Here is a 21,152-nt window from a genome sequence, read left to right as displayed (position 1 = left end):
TATTTTCTCAATAAAATTCTTTGTAACATGGAGGGGATCAAAGGAGTTCTTTGTTTTCTTAACTAATGCCCAGAGAAGAGACAGAAAATTCTTTCTCAAGAACAAGTCACTCATACAGGTGACCTTTGACAAACATGGGTTTGAACTGTGCTGTTGTACTTATCTGTGGACTTTTTTTTTCTATAAATACAGTACAGCCATGTAAATGTATTTTCACTCATGATTTTCTTAATAACATTTTCTTCTAACTTACTTTATTGTAATGTATGCACAAAGTATATGTTAACTCACTATTTATGATATTGGTAAGGCTTCCAGTGAACGTAGGCTATTTATAGGTAAGTTTTTGGACAATCAAAAGCTATATGAAGATTTTCAACACCTGGGGTGTTGGTTACCAAACCTCTACCTTGTAATCTGACATCACCTTGCCTTAGTAATTTATACATATTATAATCTACAGCCAAAATAAGCCTTTTATGGCATTCTAAGAGTTAGGTTTTCTAATGGAGCCATTCTCTGTTAGATTTTGCTTTGTATGTCATAAGACTCAATTTGGTCCTTTTAATGCATCTCAGAGGACTCCTCAGATTACAAAAAATGCATTTGGGAATAAGTGTATTATACAAAGAGAAATTTTTAAAGAAAGTGTTTGTTATTATTTTACTTCTTTAAAGATTATTGTTATTAAAGACTGTCATAATTTTTATAGACCACAAACAAGAAACCCAAAGCTTTTGGTTTGTATGTATCCCATATGAAGTAGCTCATGGGAAGACGACCAATAGAAAATAATCTTTACAAGTCTATGTAAGGGATGTAATGCAATATGATGACTTTAGTTAATAGTGCTCTCTGGTATATATGTAAGTTGTTAAGGGAGTAAATCCTAAAAGTTCTCATTACCTGGGAAAAGAGTTTTCTTTTTTTTCTCCTTCTTTTTATTGCTTCCATATTAGATGATGCATGCTAACTAAGCTCATTGTGATAATCATTTCATGATAGATTTAAATCAAACCATTATTTCAGATACCTTAAACTCACACGGTGATGAATGCCAATTATATCTCAATACGACTGGAATAAAACTGAAGAAAAAGAGCTTATTATAAACATGAAGTGTATTATATTCAAATAAAAAAAGAACTTGAAAAATTTATGTAAAGAAATTTGTCCTAGAACATCAGCAAAAAAGGTAGAGTCTGTCAGAGCTCTCCCTCTCTCTGCTGTGTGGGGACACAGCAAAAAGGAGGCACCTGCGAGTCTGGAGGAGGGCCCTCTCTGGGAAAAAGAATCAGCCAGCACCTTGGTCTCAGACCTCCCAGCTTCCAGTACCATGAGAAATAAATTCCCGCTATATAGGGCACCCTGTCTAAGGTATTTTGTTATGGCAATGCAAGCTGACTAATACAATACCTAATAGTTGGAAATTGTAGGCTTGAGTAATTTTTTAATTGGCAGACCAGCCTCTAGTGTTTTGGTAATTGCTGCTTGAAGAGTCCTGGTAGGAGGCAAAGCTTACCTACTGAGAAAGGAGAAGGCAGTCCTGACAGCTGACAGCTGGTAGCTAGCTGGGTTACTACCCACAGGCCATGTTATTTCCCTACTGATCACAAACAATTTCATGAAATATCAACTTCAGTGGAGGGCTCTTCATGGTCATGATGGAATAAAGCAAAAACAAGGCATCTACAAAATCATACCTGAATAAAGACAAAAGCAAAGACCTTCTACCTCCACTATTCTGAGGGGGACTACCACTTCCCCAAAAGCAGCTCCAGAACTCTTCATTCCCCTGGTCTCACAGGGTAAAAATACTAAAATCTTCAATAACCAAATGTCCCAATTTTAGAGAGTTCCTAAACCAGAAAAGACAACCATGTTCTTGATCCTTCTCCAAAATCACCTACCCAGCTGTTTCTAACTCCCCCTCTCTGACATGCTCCATGGTTCTCCATGGTGTGCAGCCACTCTTGCTGCAGCAATTAATAACCCTAAGGTTGGTGAGGAGGTTCATTTGGTGGTCTTCACCTGCTGGTTATTAAAATCCCTTCTGGAAGCCTCTAAGCTGGTTTTCAAACCTCTTTGGCATCGGTGAATTAGACGCCTGGGGTAGGCAAGTCAGACACAATGACTACTCCACAGTAGCAGCCTGTGGATAACATTATGGTGGGGCAGCAGCAGCAGCAGCAGCAGCAGCAGCAAGAGAGGTGACAGCAACACCACTAGTGCAGCAGCCCAGCATGGGCTGAGGACAGCATCCATCAGGATACCATCCGGCAGAGGACCAGCATGGGCAACTTCATGCATTTGAGGACTGAAATAGAACTCTCCTGTCACACAGATGCTCTTCTAAGTTCCAGGTCAACATTGTTTTTTTTTTTTTAATTTACTGAACAGCACCATTAAATATACAACGTGAGTTTACAGTTTATTGTACTGAACACAAAACTAGTCATATTCCAAGACCCCCTCTATTTTCTGTTTATGTAGTTGATACTATGGAAATCAGAAAGCCCTGACTAATTATTCACTAAGGCTTATGGATTCTGTCTCTAAAATCTATTTCTTTTCATTTATAAAGTTACCGTTATAGCTCTGGTTCACAACTCTGTTTACCCATGGGTTATTTCCACGGCTTCATTAACTGGTTATCATGTCTTCTATTGTGGTCTCCATAATCCACTCTCTACACAGAAATCACAGAAATTTTTTTTAAAATGCAAATCATATGATGCGTCATATAAAAACTCTTTGGTTCCCCTTTGCCAGAACAAAGTTTCTTTGAGAATAAAAATTTACATGACACTAGAATGTCCAGAAATGCTCTTGAGTTAAGATTTCCAGGGCATGTCCAATTGAATATAGAACATAGAATGGAATGTGTATTGGTGTCCATACTTTTGTCTAATGGAGATCTTTTTTGGTCTCTATTCTAAGTAGAAAGTGACTTTGCTAAAAGGGATTTTAAAAACTCTTTGCCATTCCTGTACCATAGTGACTCAGCATAGGCTGATTCTATGAAGCATTTATTCATCCATTGAACAAATATTTAGAGTAAGTATCTACTATGTATTAGACCTTATTCGAAGACAAAAGAATATAACAAAGTAAAACAGATAAAATCTTTGCCCTCACCGAGCTACCACTTTAGTGGGGAGAGATGTATAAAGAGGAAATAAATACAAATATATAAAATATCATGGGGTGGTAAGGGCTATGAGGAAAATACAGCACGATGAGAATGAGTGAGAATATTTGGAGGGCTGCTATTTTGTAATAAAGTGTTCAAAGAAAGCCAGTCTGAAGAGCTAACATTTTATCAAAGGTCAGTAAAAAATGAGGAAATGTAATGACATAAAGTAATATATATAAATACAGAAATCTCTACTGAATAAAAGCATGAGTCTGGAGTTAGACTGGAATCAACCATAAGCTCTGTGATCTTGGGCAGGATATTTATCTTTTTGGTGCCTCAGTTTCCCTGTTTGTGAAATGGAAACCATGTGAATACCTGTATTGTTTGAGTTGCGCATCTTGAATAAGTTAGTAGATATAAAGTGTTTAGAGCCCACAGTGAATAATAATAGGGGATATTGTAAGTTTTCATTTATGTAGAATAAATGAAAAATGTATGCTAAAACAAAGAGTTGAATGAAGTTAGGAAGAAGGAAAACATTTCAATATCACAGAATCAAATCAATAATTAGTAGACCACAAGGGAAGCAAAGCTTTTAGTAGAAGCCAAATAATGAAAACTCAGACGATAAGCTTTGAGCAGGCGCATAAACAACCATTTATCCCATCATCCCAGTATTCATTGGATATCTACCCACCATGTTCCAAGCACCTTGCCAGGAAATGAAAGTGAGAAAAGTAGATATTATCTTTTTCCCCAGGAAGTTTATAGCATAATAAGAAAAATAATAAAACAAACAATTATAGTAAAAGGAATAAAGGTAATGTTATAGGATGTAATCATAGAGTATATAATTGGAATAGTAGTAAGGGCTATGAAATTAAAAAAAAAAAAGGACAAAAACAGGCATGCCCAACAACATATAGAAAATCTTCTAGACTAAACCAAACTATTTCATTAACCTCACTTTTAACTTTTAATCCAAGTATAAGATACCTATAGAAAAATACATATCCAAAGTATAATGCTTACTGAATTTTTATACAGTGAAATTGTTGCCCATGTAATCAGTATCAGGATGAAGAAACAAAATATTCTAGAGTCCAAAAGCAGCCCCTCTCATGACCCCACTCTTTTAGTCACCACCTTACCTCCCCAAAGATAACCACTATCACAATTTCTGATAGCATAGCCTGGTTTTGTCTCATGTTGTATTCTACATAAATGAAAACATATATTCTATATTCCTTGTGCCCAGCTTCTTTTCCTAAACATTCCTACAGAGACTTGTACAGACTATTCATAGCAGCCTACTTGTGATAGTCAAAAGCTGCAGGAAAACAATTCATATATCCATAGAGAGGAGAAGAAATAAGGCATAGTATATTTATACAAAGGAATACTATCAGCAATAAAAATTGATAAACATTACAATATGGACAAATAAAATAACTATGCTCCCAAAAGAAGCCAGACTAAAAAAGAATATATTCTATGATTGCATTTATATAAAATATTCTGGAAAATTCAAATTGTAGTGAGAGAAAGCAGAATAGTATTTGTCCACGTGGGGAATCAGTGAGCAATGTCAGGAGGAAACTTTTGAGGGTGACGGACATGTTCATTATTTTGATCACGGTGAAGCTTCCACTGGTATATATATTTCAAAACTTATCAAGTGGGCATTTTAAGTATGCACAATTTATTGGATGCCAATTATATTTAAATGAAATTTTTTTTAAAAGGAGATTTGGGTATTTTACTAACCAGTATTAGCAAAATCTTCCTGAATTCAATATGCATTCAAACCTCTAAAAAATACATCATCACATATCTTCAAAACTTTAGTCTACTTTGGATGGATTCTACTCAGCTGTGCCAAGACTTCTGATTCAGGCTGCCAGGGTTCAAATCCTTCCCCCTCACCTTATCAGCATTGTGACATGGGGCAAGTTATTTCCTTATGTTTCAGTTTCCTTATTTATAATAGGGATAACAATAATACCTATTTTAAAGAGTTAATGTGAGGGCTGTATAAGTTAGCATGTGTAAAGGATTTAAAATTCAATAATTATTAGCAATTATATTAGTATGAAAGTTAAGATTCTGGTAAAATTAAGTGGGTATAATTCCTTGCAAAGTTGACTGAATTGAGCATATTTCCTTTATGGATCTAACTCATCCACAAGCATACAAAGACTTCTTCGAATAAGCTCTCTTCTACTTTTCAAATCTCATCTCAATCTCATCTCTTGAAATGCATAAACTATGCATCCCACCCAAATGAATCTCCTTGTACTTTACATAATTCATCAGTTTCTCTCTCATCTTTCTGCTTTTGCACATGACTTTTGTTTGGCTTAGAATATCTCTTTCAGAGAATCAAGAACTCATTGAGAGTACCAAATATATTTCTGAAATTCTCAACACATGGTATAGCTCTCACCACATTGTAAGTTCTTAACAAATGTTGGACAAGTTTTCCCTGATTCCAATTTTCATTCTTTTATTGAGTTTTCTGTCACTAATGTTAAATACACTGATTTCCTATCCTGTCCCCTAAGCTTAGTGTTGACTGAATGTACAATTTTGCACTTCTGATAGAATGACTAAATGATGAAATTACAATGACAGTTTACAGATCTGCATCTCACTGGGTCCACATTTACTACTCTTTTTTAATCCTCTTTTCCCTCCAGTCTTCCTTTACAATTATAGGTGCCCACATAAGGCTATTAGTCACAGAAGGCTGATAAGAATGGTGTTCTTTTGCTTTTCCCTAAAATTTTATTGTTTCTCTTTATTTTTTCCCTAAATTGCAAATGCATACCGATTATCTGCATCACAGAAAATGAGGGTTTGATTTTCAAGTATGAGAAATTTTGTATTAAGAAGAAAATTTAAGGGGTGCCTAGGTGGCTCAGTGGGTTAAAGCCTCTGCTTTCTGATCCCAGCGTCCTGGGATTGAGCCCTGCATCGACTCTCTGCTCAGCGGGGAGCCTGCTTCTTCCTCTCTCTCTGCCTGCCTCTCTGCCTACTTGTGATCTCTCTGTTAAATAAATAAATAAAATCTTTAAAAAAACAAGAAGAAAATTTAAAAATTTTATAGAAAAACAAATGCCTTGACATGAGAAGCTACATAGATTTTGTATTTATCATATCAAGGAATACTGAAAGTACATTGTTCAGTTAATTACTATATAGAAACATCCTGGGCTGCTTAACTGTATTTTATGGTAATTACTGTATAAAACAATTTATATTTCAAAGTTTTACCAGTTTGTGTGAAATCCTTCTCAAAGCATAAACTTAAAATAAAAATTATAATTCTAGACATTTGTCCTCAAGGGGAAACACAATATAAAATTAATATACATCAATAAATAGTATAAGCTGACACAAAAATTAGTCCCTTGCCTGTGGCACAAAGAATATTATTTATGTGATAGTAAATAACATTAAAGTTCTTATTAGCTGAAAGGGAAATATTTTTTATGCCTTCCTTACAAGGCTAATGTGCAGGTCAGAAAAACGTATTGTTAAAAGCATTTTTTAATAGGCTTTGAAAAATGTAAAGCATGTTAGCTGTATGATGTATTGTTACCTTTGCAATCTTATATCTTTGGAAATGACAAAAAAGAAACCACATTTATTTTGAAAGTTTGAAAAGATAAAATTGATAGCTATGGACACTGAGCCATAAAACAAAGGTAAGATTATACAATAATCTTACATTGTTACAAATAATCTGGCACTCTTATAACCTTATGAAATTCACTGATCATCTCCTCAAGGTATCATTTTGAGGACTGAACACAAAATGTACCCTGACATACATTTCAAGAGAATAAGCAATTCTTGTCAGGGTGACAAATATCTCTAATGTACTAGAGGTATTAATATAATTTGATTTCTAATCAAGTGCTGTGAAGGTAAACTAATCAAATGAGCAGCATCAGCATACATAATTTGAGGTTGCTAAAATATAATTTAGGCAGAACTATAATCTATAGGTAAATGGTGAAGATGGTATATTATGGAGTACTAGAGAGAGAAGTGGGTTTGAATGGAGGTTTATCAGAGTGACATCAGTTTTCCCATTGGTAAAAACGTGGGAACATCAACCTTACACAGTTGTTACAAGGTTTAATGAAATCATGTTTGTGGGTAAAGGGTCTTGCATATCCACTAAGTAAATATTAGTTTCTCTTCATTGTCAAGGAATACATGCCCACTTGTAAGCCAAATCAGTTTTGTGTAGGTTAATGTTTTATTAGAAGGGAAGACAAAGTTTGAGTTGTAACGCAGATGACTTCATGCATCTTCAGGTCTATCAAAGCGCCAGATGCTCAGAAGAGATTTAAAAATAAGTATTGTACCATGTTTAAATACACCAATTGCTTATTTATAGGATGTTGCATTACCATGTATTTTCTCAAGTTTTTAACTCCTGCCTTAAATACCAACTCTTCCTTGTTACTCACATAGTCAAGAATCCTTTAATAGCAAGCAATTATTCAGATCCAAATACCTCAGTGTACCTTTACACTTCTATTTCACTGTTCCTTTTGACTTATTTCAACCATCTGCAAAATCACTGCTTTCCTTATTCCGTAAATTGGGCTTTTCTACATCTGTCATTTCCTCTGACTGGGAGCCTCTGCTTTCCCCAACATTGGAAATGTAACTTTCCTTTTAAAGCCTAGATCAAATGTTCTCAAATCCGCCCTCCTTTCCTCCCAACAGAACTAATCTTATTCTCTCTCTCTTTCTTTTTGTAAGTGGTACTTCCTTTCTTTCCTTTCTTCCTTCTTTCTTAGCTTTAACCATCATTTGCAAGTCACTATGCTAGGTACTCTGGAGGATGGACTAAAACGCCAACCCTGTCCTCAAGAAACAATTAGAAAATACAGAAGGAAAGGACATAAATAAATAACTAAAATCTAAGTGGGATACAGAGGATGGAAGGATAGATGTGTAGGCTAATATATGGGAAGAAGTGCTGGGTAAAGTCCCACAGTGTGTGCTCCTACTGTGTCACGTTCCCTCACCTCAAGCTTCCACAGGAAGCCCACAGGGGATTACAGTTCTCCTCTGATAACTTTTCTTTGAAAGTATCTTCCAGTGACTGTTATCTTTTTCTCCTCTTAGAAAACAGAGGTGGAGGAAGAGGCTAAGTGGGCAAAGTGGAAGAAAAATAGAAAAAATGTCCATCTTATCTCATTCCATTTTAATGAATCTCTTTCCCTCCCCAGCCCCAGAGTATGCAAGTATTTGTCCAACAGCTCTGGACCTTTCACAAAAGAATATCAACTTCTTATGATTTAAGTACATGAATTAGTAGTTGATCTCTTCTCTTTTTAAGACCAGAGTTTGAGTTTTGCAGTTGGTAGATGCTCCTTATTACTCTAAAAGAAGCAAACCAACAACAACATTTAGGGTTCTGGATTTGTCTCATCCACTCTGGGCTAAGCCAGGAGACTCTAACTCTGTGACTTAGGGATTGAGTCCCATTCCTTAATCTGGGATGGGTCCACAGGGTCTCTGGCCAGAGCCACGAAGTCACTCTTCACCTCCAGAGACCACAGTGTACCACAGAATCCCTCCAACAGTGGGGTATGGTAGGGGTACTTTTGGCTTCCAGGGACACAAAGATGAGGTTTCCAGGAAGGGATTTTTTTTTTTTTTTTTTTTTGTAGGTCCTCTGGAAAACTGTTTGTGTTGCTTTGTTCTAAGATTCCAATCTTGCTTTGTTCACTTGCTTCTTGGCCTGAAGCCAACCATGACATTAAACCTGGATATTCTTGTCAGGCTCTCCTACCGAGTTATTTCTTTGTTTCTGAGCTTGTCCTTCCTGGTACACCCAAGTGGTGGGCATATTCCAGTCAGCACTCAGTCTTTTTATTTCATCAGCTGTACTGTAATACTGCGGTTTTTGGGGTTTTTTTTGATAATTAGTAGTCCATACAAGTAACTCCAAAACTTGCTTTATGTTCAATCCCATAGCATAGCCAGTTCAGCATGGCAGCCCTTCTCATCTAGTGAGGTAAAGCTGGAAAGTAGGCCCAGAGAACGGGCCAGAAGCCTTATCTTTCTACCCTTCCTTTGCAGAAAGAACTTTTAATTTTCTCAATACTTGGGTGGCCTCATCATGCCACCTGCGTGTTTCTCCAACTGAACAAGAATTCCGAAACCAATCTTGCCTTCTCTAAAAAATTGGAGTTCTAATCTCAATGTAACAATCGCATTTGTCCAAAGTGGTTTTCCAAGGAAAATACAGCTTGTTCTAGATTCACTTTTGAGCTTTTGTGCTTTAACTGCAGATGTCAGTCTGTCACTATTTCTTGGCTTTGTCTAAGGTATTGCATTCTTCAGGGAAGGGATTTTAACTCAGGAAACTAACAAAGCTTGTGATATCTATAGATACTAACAACAAAAGTCCTATTTACAAGTGTTTACAGTGTTTACAAATACCTGTTACAAACCTTTAAGATGGGGAGGAAACAGAAGTTCAAGATTAAGTCTTCAGCAAATTTTATTAAAATATCTTGACATGTTTTCTTCTACTTTCACATTACTGTGCATTTCTGATACTTCCACCCTGACTGAATTGTCTTTCCATGCCATCCTATCCTCATCATCTTGGTCCCTCTCTCCTTTGTATCCTCTACATAGTGGCCAGGCTCACAGGACCTCCTCCTTATACCTCTTGTATTCCCAGTATTCACAGGCTCTTTGGGAGTGACATACTGCTGTTCTGTTTGTCTCATAACAATCGGATAAAAATCACAAAAGCATTATGTTAAGTGAAAGATGCCAGACACAAGAGACTACATACATGATTCCACTTACATGAAATGTTCAGAGAAGGGAATTTATAAAGACAGTTAAACAGGTTAGTGGTTGCTTGGGGCTGCTGTGGGAACTGATATCAAAATGAGGATAGGCTGTAAATGAGCACAAGGAATTTCTGGTGGGGGTGATGGAAATGTTCAAAACCGCGTTGTGCTGATGATCACAAAACTGTATATTTACTAAAAAATTATTGAATTGTACACTTAAAATGGATGAGTTTTATGTTATGAAATATATACCTCAATAAGCCTGTAAAAAAAAAAAAAAAGCATCTACTGAGTGGCTTTTTTTCTTTGCTTCCTTATAGGGGCAGCTACCTGTGAATTCTTACTTACAGTTTATCCCATTATTCACAAATCTAAATTACCATTTCTCTGCTTAAAACTTTTTCATTAAAATGTTATCACTGCCCACAAAATAAAGTCTAACTATGGCATACAAGCCTCTTTGTGATTATCTCCTCTAACCTACCTTATGGCTATTCCTTCCTCATGCATACTACTTGCACATTTAATCCCTTGATATATTCCTCTTCAAGTAAGACTCCCTTTCCTACTGCCCACTGTTTAAATTACAATTTATTGTCCAAAAAAATCCATTTCTAATCCACACATTTCTATAATCCCATGTAATATACTGTCTTGTATGTAATTCATTGCTTGTCTAGACTATAATCTGCCTAACAAGGGGGTCTGCTGTACTTGGTGTCTCTAATATTAGTCCCAAGTCTAATATTAGTCTAATATAAGGCACAGAGTAGGTCCTCTATAAACGTTAACTGAACTGGACTGAATTGAAAATTTGTATTCTCTGAGGTGCCTGGATGGCTTAGTTGGTTAAGCATCTATCTGCCTTTGGCTCAGGTCATGATCCCAGGGTCCTGGGATAGAGTCCCGCATCAGACTCCCTGCTCAGTGGGGAGCCTGCTTCCCCTCTCCTGCTGCTCCTCCCGCTGCTTGTGCTCTCTATCTCTCAAATAAATAAATAAAATCTTTTTTAAAAAGTTTGTATTCTGTCCAAAATTTGCCCAAGCAGAGAGGTGACTAAGAATTTGGGTTTCAAATGTAATATCCATATGTATCATACATCTGAAATCAAAGCAAGTTGTGTGTGGGAGGAGGAGGAGGCAATTATTGGTATGACAGATTTTTACTTCGGTGAGATTTTGAGCAACTGTGTAGTCTGTACATCCGCAGGCTGTTCTAAACCACTTCTGAACGTGTTATTTTTTACTGTAGTGACATCCATTTGCTGTACTTTTGCCCTACTAATATTTGCTTTTTGTGCCAGTAAATAAATATAAACTATCTGTCTTTATCCAGTTTATGTTAATTGCTACTTACAACATCTACAATGACTTCTTTACCTTTTGTTTTTGACTAAAAATTGATAGGAAAATCATATTTTTTGTGACACAATTGAGATCTGCCTGTTTTGCTCCAGAAAAAATTGACTTGATTAAAAAGAAAATAGAAAATGGCAGAAATCTTAGTAAAATTTGATACGAACAGAAAAACAGGGATGGGAGAGTATATGAAATTCTTAATGAACTTGCAGGAAAATAGGAAGATGTACCTTATTTTCTGAGGTGTTCCTAAGAGCCACAAAAATTGACCTTCACTTCAGGAGATGTCAAGAGGTTGAAGGACAATTCAGGCTGTTGCCTACATGGTAGTCCAGGTTTCTGGAAGTGTCACTTATCTCACGAGGTAGGAAAGAGCTGTATTGTATTCTGTATCCTGGAGAGTGGATAAGCATATATTGTGCTGCCTTCTTCTTAAAGGGTATGTTTTTGTTTTTATTATTAAGTACTTTTAAGTACTTAATAAAAATAATTAAGTACTTTTAGTCAAATTCTGGTTTAATATTAATATCCCACTACTCATGAATTTATAATCAATATATTTTAAATGATTGCACAATAAGAAATTATTATTATTTCAAGAACTTCAAATGCTTATAAACACATGTTGACCTTTTACCATTTTACCTAGTTTAAAGATACCGATCTTGAGGCTAAACATTATCTAACTACAAAATGAACATATTTAAGATTTTTGTTAAGTTGGTATGTGTCACTCCTCTTAGGAGAAGATTAGAGCGACATAAACATTATGAATGAATTTGTAATCATCTGTACTTGTTGGAACATTAACAGTGATGAAGAGCAAGCACTAACAGTGGGCAAAAATGGACCAAGTGTTACGTTCAGTGGTAATAGTTTAAATTTTTACTTTTGTAATCATTTTTGCTGATGCAGTTTTAAACCATTCCAGTTTTGACAAGTTATTCAAGTTACTTGTTAAATTTCTTCTCATTAAGAAAATTTCCTCCTGGGGAGCCTGGGTGGCTCAGTGGGTTAAAGCCTCTGCCTTCGGCTCAGGTCATGATCCGAGGGTCCTGGGATCAAGCCCTGCATTGGGCTCTCTGCTCAGCAGGGAGCGTGCTTCCTCCTCTCTCTCTCTCTCTGCCTGCCTCTCTGCCCACTTGTGATCTCTATCTGTCAAATAAATAAATAAATAAAATCTTAAAAAAAAAAAAAAGAAAATTTCCTCTATCCTACAAATACAAGCTTTCAACTGTAATTATCATAAGACCAGAAACTCAGCATGGCTTACTGCAGTAAGATCATGCCAACAAAATCATTATCCAACAGAACTACTGCACATTGCTATAGACTTTAATCGCAGCTTCATAAGACTTTACAGTTTTAAAAATGGAAAGTCCAGTTTCTCCCTCAGAACATGGTAGAGGCAGAACAGCAGTATTTCTTTAATCATTAAAGCTACTTTCATGCAGAATGTTTTAAAAATCTCTAAAATGGCATTTGAAGGACATGGTGAGAACCTGTTATAAACCTATGCTAAAGTAGCACCATTTACTTTAAAGCAGAATCAGAGGTTTACTTCTGTATTCTTAGAATAGCAGCATACCTTTCAAAATACAGTTTCTAGAGATAGAGGCAATATATGTAAGAATGACAAAAGTCAATTAACATATGGCACACACAGCTAAAAGTAATGTTGTACAATTAAGTAGATTTACGAATTTTTACATACAGATCGTCATAAGTACTCATGAAAAAAAATGAGCATTCCCATCATTTTAACTAAAAAAAACCCCAACATACTTTCATACGTATTTGTGCTTTTAACAAAGGGCTAGCATTTTAGGACATAATTTTATTATTTTATATATTTTGTGTAGTTAAAATACATTAAAACAGAAAACAAATATTCAGAGAAGTGCATTTCAACTCTGTAAGGTAGGTTTTATAAAAAAAAATGGGAGTTTGTAATTTACTAAATGACAAAATGGAATAAAAACAAAACAAATAATGAAGAACTATTAAGCTCAATGTTTCCTGCTCATATGTGGTTAGAAAAGAACTTTCTAATTATATTTAATCAAGCAGTAGTTACAATTGAAAGAGTATAAATTCTTTGTTTCTTGCTTTGTTCCAAAAAACAAGTTAAGATGGGGTGAAGAATGAATATGTCATATTGCACCAAGATGGAGCCCTCTGTAAGTTGAATTTCAAACTCTTCAAAATTTCAATAGGAAACCTAGCCCTACTTCTAAGTCATACATTTAAAGAGTTAAAAGTAAATGCACTCATTATGTCGATTATTATTTACTTTGCAAAACGTCATTACAAAGACTCATTTTACATGCAAATTGAAATGCTATAAGTCATTGAACTGTACAGATAAAGCCAATGTGGTTAATTAACAAATGTGTTTTATAGTTACAAAATTAACTGTTTCACATTAAATTACATAAAATGAAAGGATACCAAAACCAATCAGTCACTGGCTTTTCATATTTTGACTTGGGGCTATCTGGGAATAATCTTTCACTTTGCAAAATAAGCTCACAATGGAACATTTTTAGGAAGTACGGCAGAAAAACTGGGCAACCATATTCAGCCTCTGGAGAAGATAACTGACTAGAAATGTTCTCCTTGTTAGTGCATTAGGATGGCTTCTAAAATGACCAATTATTCTGATCTATTAAAAAACACTTATACAAAAATTATATGTGACAGCAGCTTTAGATTACAGATAATGAAATAAATTTGATAAAAATATGGTTAATAATGTTTTCTAAGACTGATAAAATTTTGTATTTACTGAAATTTAGGGCAACTGAATACACTTGTAAAAAAAAATCAAGTTTCTCTGTATTAGTCAGAAATGTCATTGTTAAAATTTAACAAAGACCAAACATTTTGCATAAATCTAGGGAGTAAGAAGGCAGCCCCCATCAGCAGGTAGCACACCAAAAATGTTTGGTTTCAATAGTACAGTTTGGGAGAACTACCTCTACAAAGTCTATTCGTGCTGATGCTCCTGATGCTGCCATTTCTGGTGCCCGAAAAGCTGCTGCCTCCACATCCTCTGTTGTAGGTGTCACTCACTGTATAGTCTCAGGCGATTGGGCAAGGGGCACACTCTGGATCTTCAGATGCTAAGATGAGAAAAATCAATTTCAATGCCCAAAAGATGGAACTCCTAAGGCAGAAGGTGACTAAAATAATTACCAACTGGTCTACAGTACAGGGAAGGGGAATGTCTGTTTGTTTTAATGCAATTCCACAGAAATAGGTTTTAAACAAGATTTTTGTAAGGAGGTACAGCTCTAGGATTAGGAAGAATATTATGTAAGATAGAAACAAAATTAAACTGAGTGGAATTGGACCAGATAACTAAAAACATGTAAACTTCCTGAAAGGAGAAAGCAAAACATTCACATAAAGATAATTGAGGGATATTTTCTCAAAAAAATAATCTGCTTAAACTTTCATTTCCAAGGTTATTTCTGCACATTTAAATTAACTCTTTTCAATAACAAGCATTATTGATGCATGCCCTTAAAGGCAGGATATAAATGCTCCCATTGGTATTTTACATCAAATTTCAGCATCTTTTTTTTTCTCTCTGAATATAACAGACTTTATTATTATTACTTTTTAAAGATTTATCCATTCATCCGAGAGAGAGAGAGAGAGAGAGAGAGAGAGAGAGAACACATGGGAGTGAGAGCGGGGACCGGAAGGACAGAGGGAGAAGGGGAGAGAGAATTCTCAAACACACTCCCTGCCTAGTGGAAGCCCTATGTGGGGCTCTATCCCATGACACCATGACCCAGAGATCACAATCACAAGATCAGGACCTGAGCCAAACCAAGAGTCAGATGCTCAACCAACTGAGCTACCGTAACATGAAATTTTTTTCTCAAATAGATCAGTTCCCATTACACATAGAATAATTCTGCTTAATCATATAATTTTTGAAAAAAGCTCTTATATGAGAAAATATCACTGAAGAAAAACCAGTGAGAGATACATATGGAGGACAACATGCTGTAGAAGACTACATTTTATAAAACAAATTTTGACTGGAAGAATGTTTTGGGTTGTAAAATACAATCATTCCTCCCAATTTATAAATTAAATATTTAAACAGCAGATTTTACACAGCATGTTTTAATAAAAATATGTGTAATTTGTATCTTGAAGCATATTTGAAAAAATCATTGACTTGAATGCAAAATGATAAGTGCACATATTAGAACAAAATAATTTACAAAATATTTAGCATCTCTGGAGACACAGCAGTAGCACAAATTAATATACCATGGCTATTTTGAATTAAATCAGTAAAGTAACCATCTTTTTTAATCTAAAAAATGGCATTTTTATGACAGTCATTTATACAGCTTATGCACCTGAATCCATTATATTTGATATACTATAAAGGGACAAATGATCACAAATTATAATGACAGATACTTATTGAACATAATTTTTCAGCAGGAGCCATTGGAATCAATTAATCATGCTATTACTCTGTTTCAATTTTGTTCTCCATTTTTTCCAGAAAAGCCACTAATCAGATTTCACTTAATGACTTATACATATTTTATTTACAATTTTTGATGTACTACATTTTTTCAAATTAACTAAATGCTTTACTAACACATAATGATTTAAAAATGGGATATGCTTAAAAAAAGCAAATTATACCTTCTCAGACAAATGCAATTACAGTTATACATAATATTAAATGATAACTGAATACCGTAGCTACAATATAAATTTCTCTTTGCTCCATCTAAAGATATTTCTATATTTTCAATTAAGAAATAAAAATATAATTTTACATTATAATACTTTTACATACAACTGAATATAATGCACATTAATATTAAAACATTTTGACAAAAGGCAAGAAATAGAGTCCTCAAATCCATATAATTATTAAATATATTAGAGCAAAGGCTCTAAAAGTTGAATAATTCCAGGCTTACAATAGGTAGATTAGGAATGCACATGAACTATTTGAATAAAAATTATCTATCTGCATGTTTAATTGACAGGCAATACATTCACAGTTTCTTTGTGAAGATATTTTGTCTTACAGATTTTGTTGGAATTTTACTTTCATTTACTTATTTTTTGGTGTAATATTAAGTAGTTACTTAAAAGAGGTGTTTATTTACAAATTGACATATCTATTTCACATCACTAACTCTCCCAATGTATATTTATTAAGTCCATATTCATAACTTTAATGATATAAGGAAAATAACAGCATATGCAAATATTACAAAAATATTATATTTTATATTTTCTCCTGTATCTTATAAATTAGATGCAGATAATACTATGTAGCTCAAGCTCAAGTTAAAGATAATTGTGCACTTCATGTATTTTTCTTGAATAATTTGAAATATGCAACTGGATAGCTGTCAGACTCAAAACAATTAAATCTTAGTGTTTTGTCTCAGAGCTCTCTGCCTTATCATTTGACCTTCTCAAAGGGCATATAGATTGCTCAAGAATGAATTTGTGTAACAGAATAGTAATATAGCAGTCAGTATTCTCATTCCACTATTAAACCAGCTAAAATTCAATACCACCTGAAAGCTTAAAGTATCACAGCATACAATTTGCCTTTAAAGATAGGGCACAAGTACAAATCATTTTTTAAACATCAGAGGTGATCAATAGAGACATCTTTAGAATGGCAAGTAACATTTTATTCTTTAAATACATTGGATAAATTTTTCCAATCTATGTGTCATTTGCAGCATAAGCTTATTAAAACTTAAGGAATAAAGAATATATTTTTACTATAAAATGTAGTCATTTGACAAATAAGAAAATTTAAGTTGTATAGATATTATTTGTATATGAAAGGTTGAACTAAATAAAATGCAATTGTGTGCAAGCTAAAACAACTTTTTTGTTTTTGTTTTAATTTTTAAAATTTAAATTCGATTAATTAACATGTAATATACTATTAATTTCAGAGGTAGAGGTCAGTGATTCATCAGTCTCATATAACACACAGTGCTCATTCAACTTTTGAAACTCCTTTGCTCTAAAATATACCTTATAACATTTCAAAATATTTTATTGATATGCTACGGTATTTCAAAGGAATTTAATAAGTGAGTGGAAGGGTGTTTTATCTCTGGCCTCCATGTCACTACAGAAGGTGCGTATTAAGAGCTATAAATGGGAGGGAGTGACAAGATTCTGTTTGGGGAATTCAAGAAATACTATGAAGAGATAACCTATGATCTGAGTATTTTTCAATAGGAGACTAGCATACAGTGAAAAAGAAGGTATTCTAGGCAAAGGGAATTGCATGTATAAATATATAAAAACTTTAAAGCAAATAACTTAGAAATGGTGAGATACTCTTTTATAAGGGAGCTTAATATGGAGGGAGTTGTTGGAATATGAAGCAGTTTATCGTAAGTCTTTATATATTTATTTCTATACCCCATTCTTTTTGTTCAACCTAAAAATATATTTCTTTACCTATTCAGGTCAAATTCTTACTTCTGTACTTGATCCCAGACCCTCTCAACATTTTTTAGGAAGGATCTGGATTCTTTTTTGTTTTGTTTTGTTTTGTTTTGGAAGGATCTGGATTCTTAAGTTTTCTTCTCTTTCTTCTTCAGTGTGGTTCTCTCTACTGGCACCTTACTCTTGGGCTGTGTGCAAACTATGGCTCTGCTACTTACTCTCCTACCCATAGCATATATACATTTGTGCCTAGCTCAAGTTAACATTTATTTCTTGTTCGCTGAACTAAAATTTACTGAGCAGCTACTTTGTGTCAAGCAATGTACTAAACAACAGAGAGCAAGATGAGCTGGTCTCTTTCTTCCTCTCTCCTCTTCTGAGAAAGGCAGTCTACCTGACTTTCTCACCAAACATTCAGTCATCAACCCACTGCTCTAGATTTCTTGACCCTCTGACTTAATGAAATTGCCTTGCTCTTAGGGAGCTCTTAGTTGTCCTAGTAGTTAGTCATGGCAGTTCTGAGGACATAGAAAGCAATCTAGAATTGACTCCCACATCTGCTGCTGTCTGCGGACCTGACACTAGTTATTTGACTTTTCGTTGAGTCATCATTTTCTTAATCTATAAAACAGATACAGTGACACTTATCTCAGTTTGCTGAGTGAAGCTCAAGATGAAATACAATGCATGCTTTACAGCTCTTTGCCCAATGCGTGGCACATAAAAGTTCAAGGAACTCTTGTTAGGTTCATAGTCCAAAAATCTTTCTAATTCCAAATCTAACAAATATTTCTCAGTCTTTATCTTCTTTAGGATCTCTTCACTTTCTTAGCTTATTAATTATTCCCTTCATTAAAGCGTTCCCTTAAATTCTACAAAAGGCACTCTTCTGCTTCATTCCATGTGTTAATGCCTCCTTCATGAGCTCATTTTCTCTGTTCTATAAATATTGTTTTTTTTTTCTGTTCTAAGTCCATTGCTCTTATCACTTAATACACAGGATCTGCTCCCATAACGTATGTACTAATGTTGCCCAAATCTAGACTTCTAGTCCAATTTTCTTTGAGCTTCAGATTCCTACATTTAACTGTAATCTAGACAGAGAATTGAATCTTCCCAAATTGAATTCATTGTTTCTCCTTTAAACCAGCTGCCCTCTCTGATTTTTTTTTAAATGGTCATTTACTTTCACTGATTTACATTAATAATTCTGCAGAACATTATGATTTCTTACCTGGATTATTACAACAGCCTGTTAATCTATTCCTTCTTCCTGAAATTCATATTCCACATGGTTGCCAAAGGAAATTTAATCATGTCACCCCCTTATGAATTGAATTGCCCTCCAGATTCATATGTTGAAATCTTAATCCTCAGTACTTCAGAAAGTGACTATATTTGGAAATAAGGTCTTTAAAGATATAATTAAGTTAAAGCGAGGTCACTAGAGTGGAACTTAACCCAATATAACTTGTGTCTTTATAAGAAGAGGTGATTAGGATATAGATTCACAGAGGGAAAACCATGTGAAGACATAGGGAAAAGATAGCTATCCACAAATCAAGAAGCGAGACTGCAGAATAAACCAATTCTGCTGAAACTTTGATTCTGGATTGCTAGCTTTCAGAATTGTGAGAAAATAAACTTCTGATGTTCAATACACTCTATTTGTAATACTTTGTTATGGTAGCCCAGCAAATGAATATACTACCCTGTGTATATTTCTTCAGTAGTTGTTCAAAGTACATGGGATAGAATCTCAATGTAACAAGCCTCCACAGAGCTACTATACCTTACTACTCAGTTTCCTCTCTGACCACCTTGTGTCATCACATCATGCTTCAATAACCCTCCACTGTTTATAGTTCCTTGCACACATGTGTTCTTTACCTTTGTACCTCTGCTACAAATTCTTTGTACCTCTGTTACAAAGTGCTTTAAATTCACCTTAATCATGAAGCCATCCTTTACCATAAGTTGATTTTTAAGTAATATATAAAGAAAAGTTGTAAAACATAGATACATAGAAAAAGGGGGGTAAATCACTATAACCTTTAACACTAATATGACCATTATAACTCTTTAATATTTTTCCTTCTAGCCAGTTACACAATTGAGATTTTTACATAACTGAGATTTCACTGTACAAGCAATTTTGCGTTCTGCTTATTTGTTTGATATTTTCTTTTGAGCATTTTCTATTATTTAAAAAAACATAATTTTAATGACTCTATAATATATTTTGCCATGTTGGTGCACCTTGATTAATCTAATCATTCTTCCACAACTAGAAATTCAGAAGTTTTCATTGATTGCCCCAGGCTTGTTCATGAATTTTATGTTATGATTCCCAAAGTTTTAATTCTAGACTTCTCTCCTGGTCTTTGCATCTGTGTATCAGTTGGACCTCATTACCAGAGCATTTTACCAAAACTTAGTCCAAAATGAAGCTCAGTATTTTTACCTATTACCATTCCAACCCTTCCCATATCTCCCAAACCTCTTTGTACTTGTCTATTCACAATAATTTACCAAGTCTCCCAAACTAGCAGCCAGTGGGTCATCCTGACTTTTCTTTCCATCAGTCTTTCCTAATTCAAATTCAGTCATTTACTAAAGTGTTTTGACTCTGTCTCCTAAGTGTATCTGTGGCTTTCCTCTCCACTCCACTGTCATTGATTGAAACTGGTTCACATGATCTCTAAGCAATTGAAATAGTCCCTAAATCTTCCCCTCAGTCCACAGACTCTTCAATTCTATCTTCCTCACATTTGCTTCATAACTTTCACTATAACTGTTAAAGTTGCAAATCTAATCATGTCACTCCCTAGCTTAATTTTTCTTCAGTGGATCACTGAAAACCATGTTTTAACTGAGATGTAGAGTAAATAACTGAGTTATTTACTGAGATGTTGCCTTTTTGACTTTATAAATACTTTGTAATGCAAATGTGTTTTTTGCTTCTATGAGGATTAATTTTGAAAGGTTCTTAACTGCCCTATTGACTTCAGAGTGTGCTTGAGATTGATTTCAATAAATTGTTCTGTATTCTAAATTTAAAAACAGATAAACCCATGCTCCAACCATTTCTCATGGCACTGTAATAAGTGTTTTATACACAAATGCACACATATATATATATTAGATTATTATTTATTTATGTGTTATTCATTCCTTTTTGCAACCCTCTGAGGATATCAGCCTGACTTTTCCATATCAGTGTTTCTTAAAGAACTATATTGTGACTATTTACCTAAATGTGTGTGTGCCTGACTCCATCCTTAAACTGGGAACTTGGGAAAACATACTGTAAAAACTAAAAATTGTTAAAAGATT

At 34.5% G+C, this 21,152-nt stretch overlaps 1 protein-coding gene across 6 annotated transcripts in view; it reads right to left on the bottom strand.

Annotated features, from left to right (window-relative positions):
• LRRC7 (leucine rich repeat containing 7) overlaps positions 1 to 21,152 on the bottom strand; it is a 547,026-nt gene that overhangs the window by 211,277 nt on the left and 314,597 nt on the right. The window contains exon 8 of one of the 6 annotated variants that reach the window (XM_032870085.1): positions 13,480 to 14,464. The exons of the other annotated variants lie outside the window; for them this stretch is intronic. Coding sequence (XP_032725976.1) covers positions 14,458 to 14,464 — 7 coding nt within the window. The 3' untranslated portion in view covers positions 13,480 to 14,457. Of the gene's footprint in view, positions 1 to 13,479; positions 14,465 to 21,152 lie in introns of those variants that run through there. 6 annotated transcript variants of the gene reach the window in all.

The sequence above is a fragment of the Lontra canadensis genome, unplaced genomic scaffold (genome assembly GCF_010015895.1).
Source record: "Lontra canadensis isolate GAN:19392208 unplaced genomic scaffold, GSC_riverotter_1.0 scaffold40, whole genome shotgun sequence".
Lineage (NCBI taxonomy): Eukaryota > Metazoa > Chordata > Mammalia > Carnivora > Mustelidae > Lontra > Lontra canadensis.
Note: the sequence above shows the minus strand (reverse complement) of the source record. Positions and strands in the feature narration are given on the sequence as shown.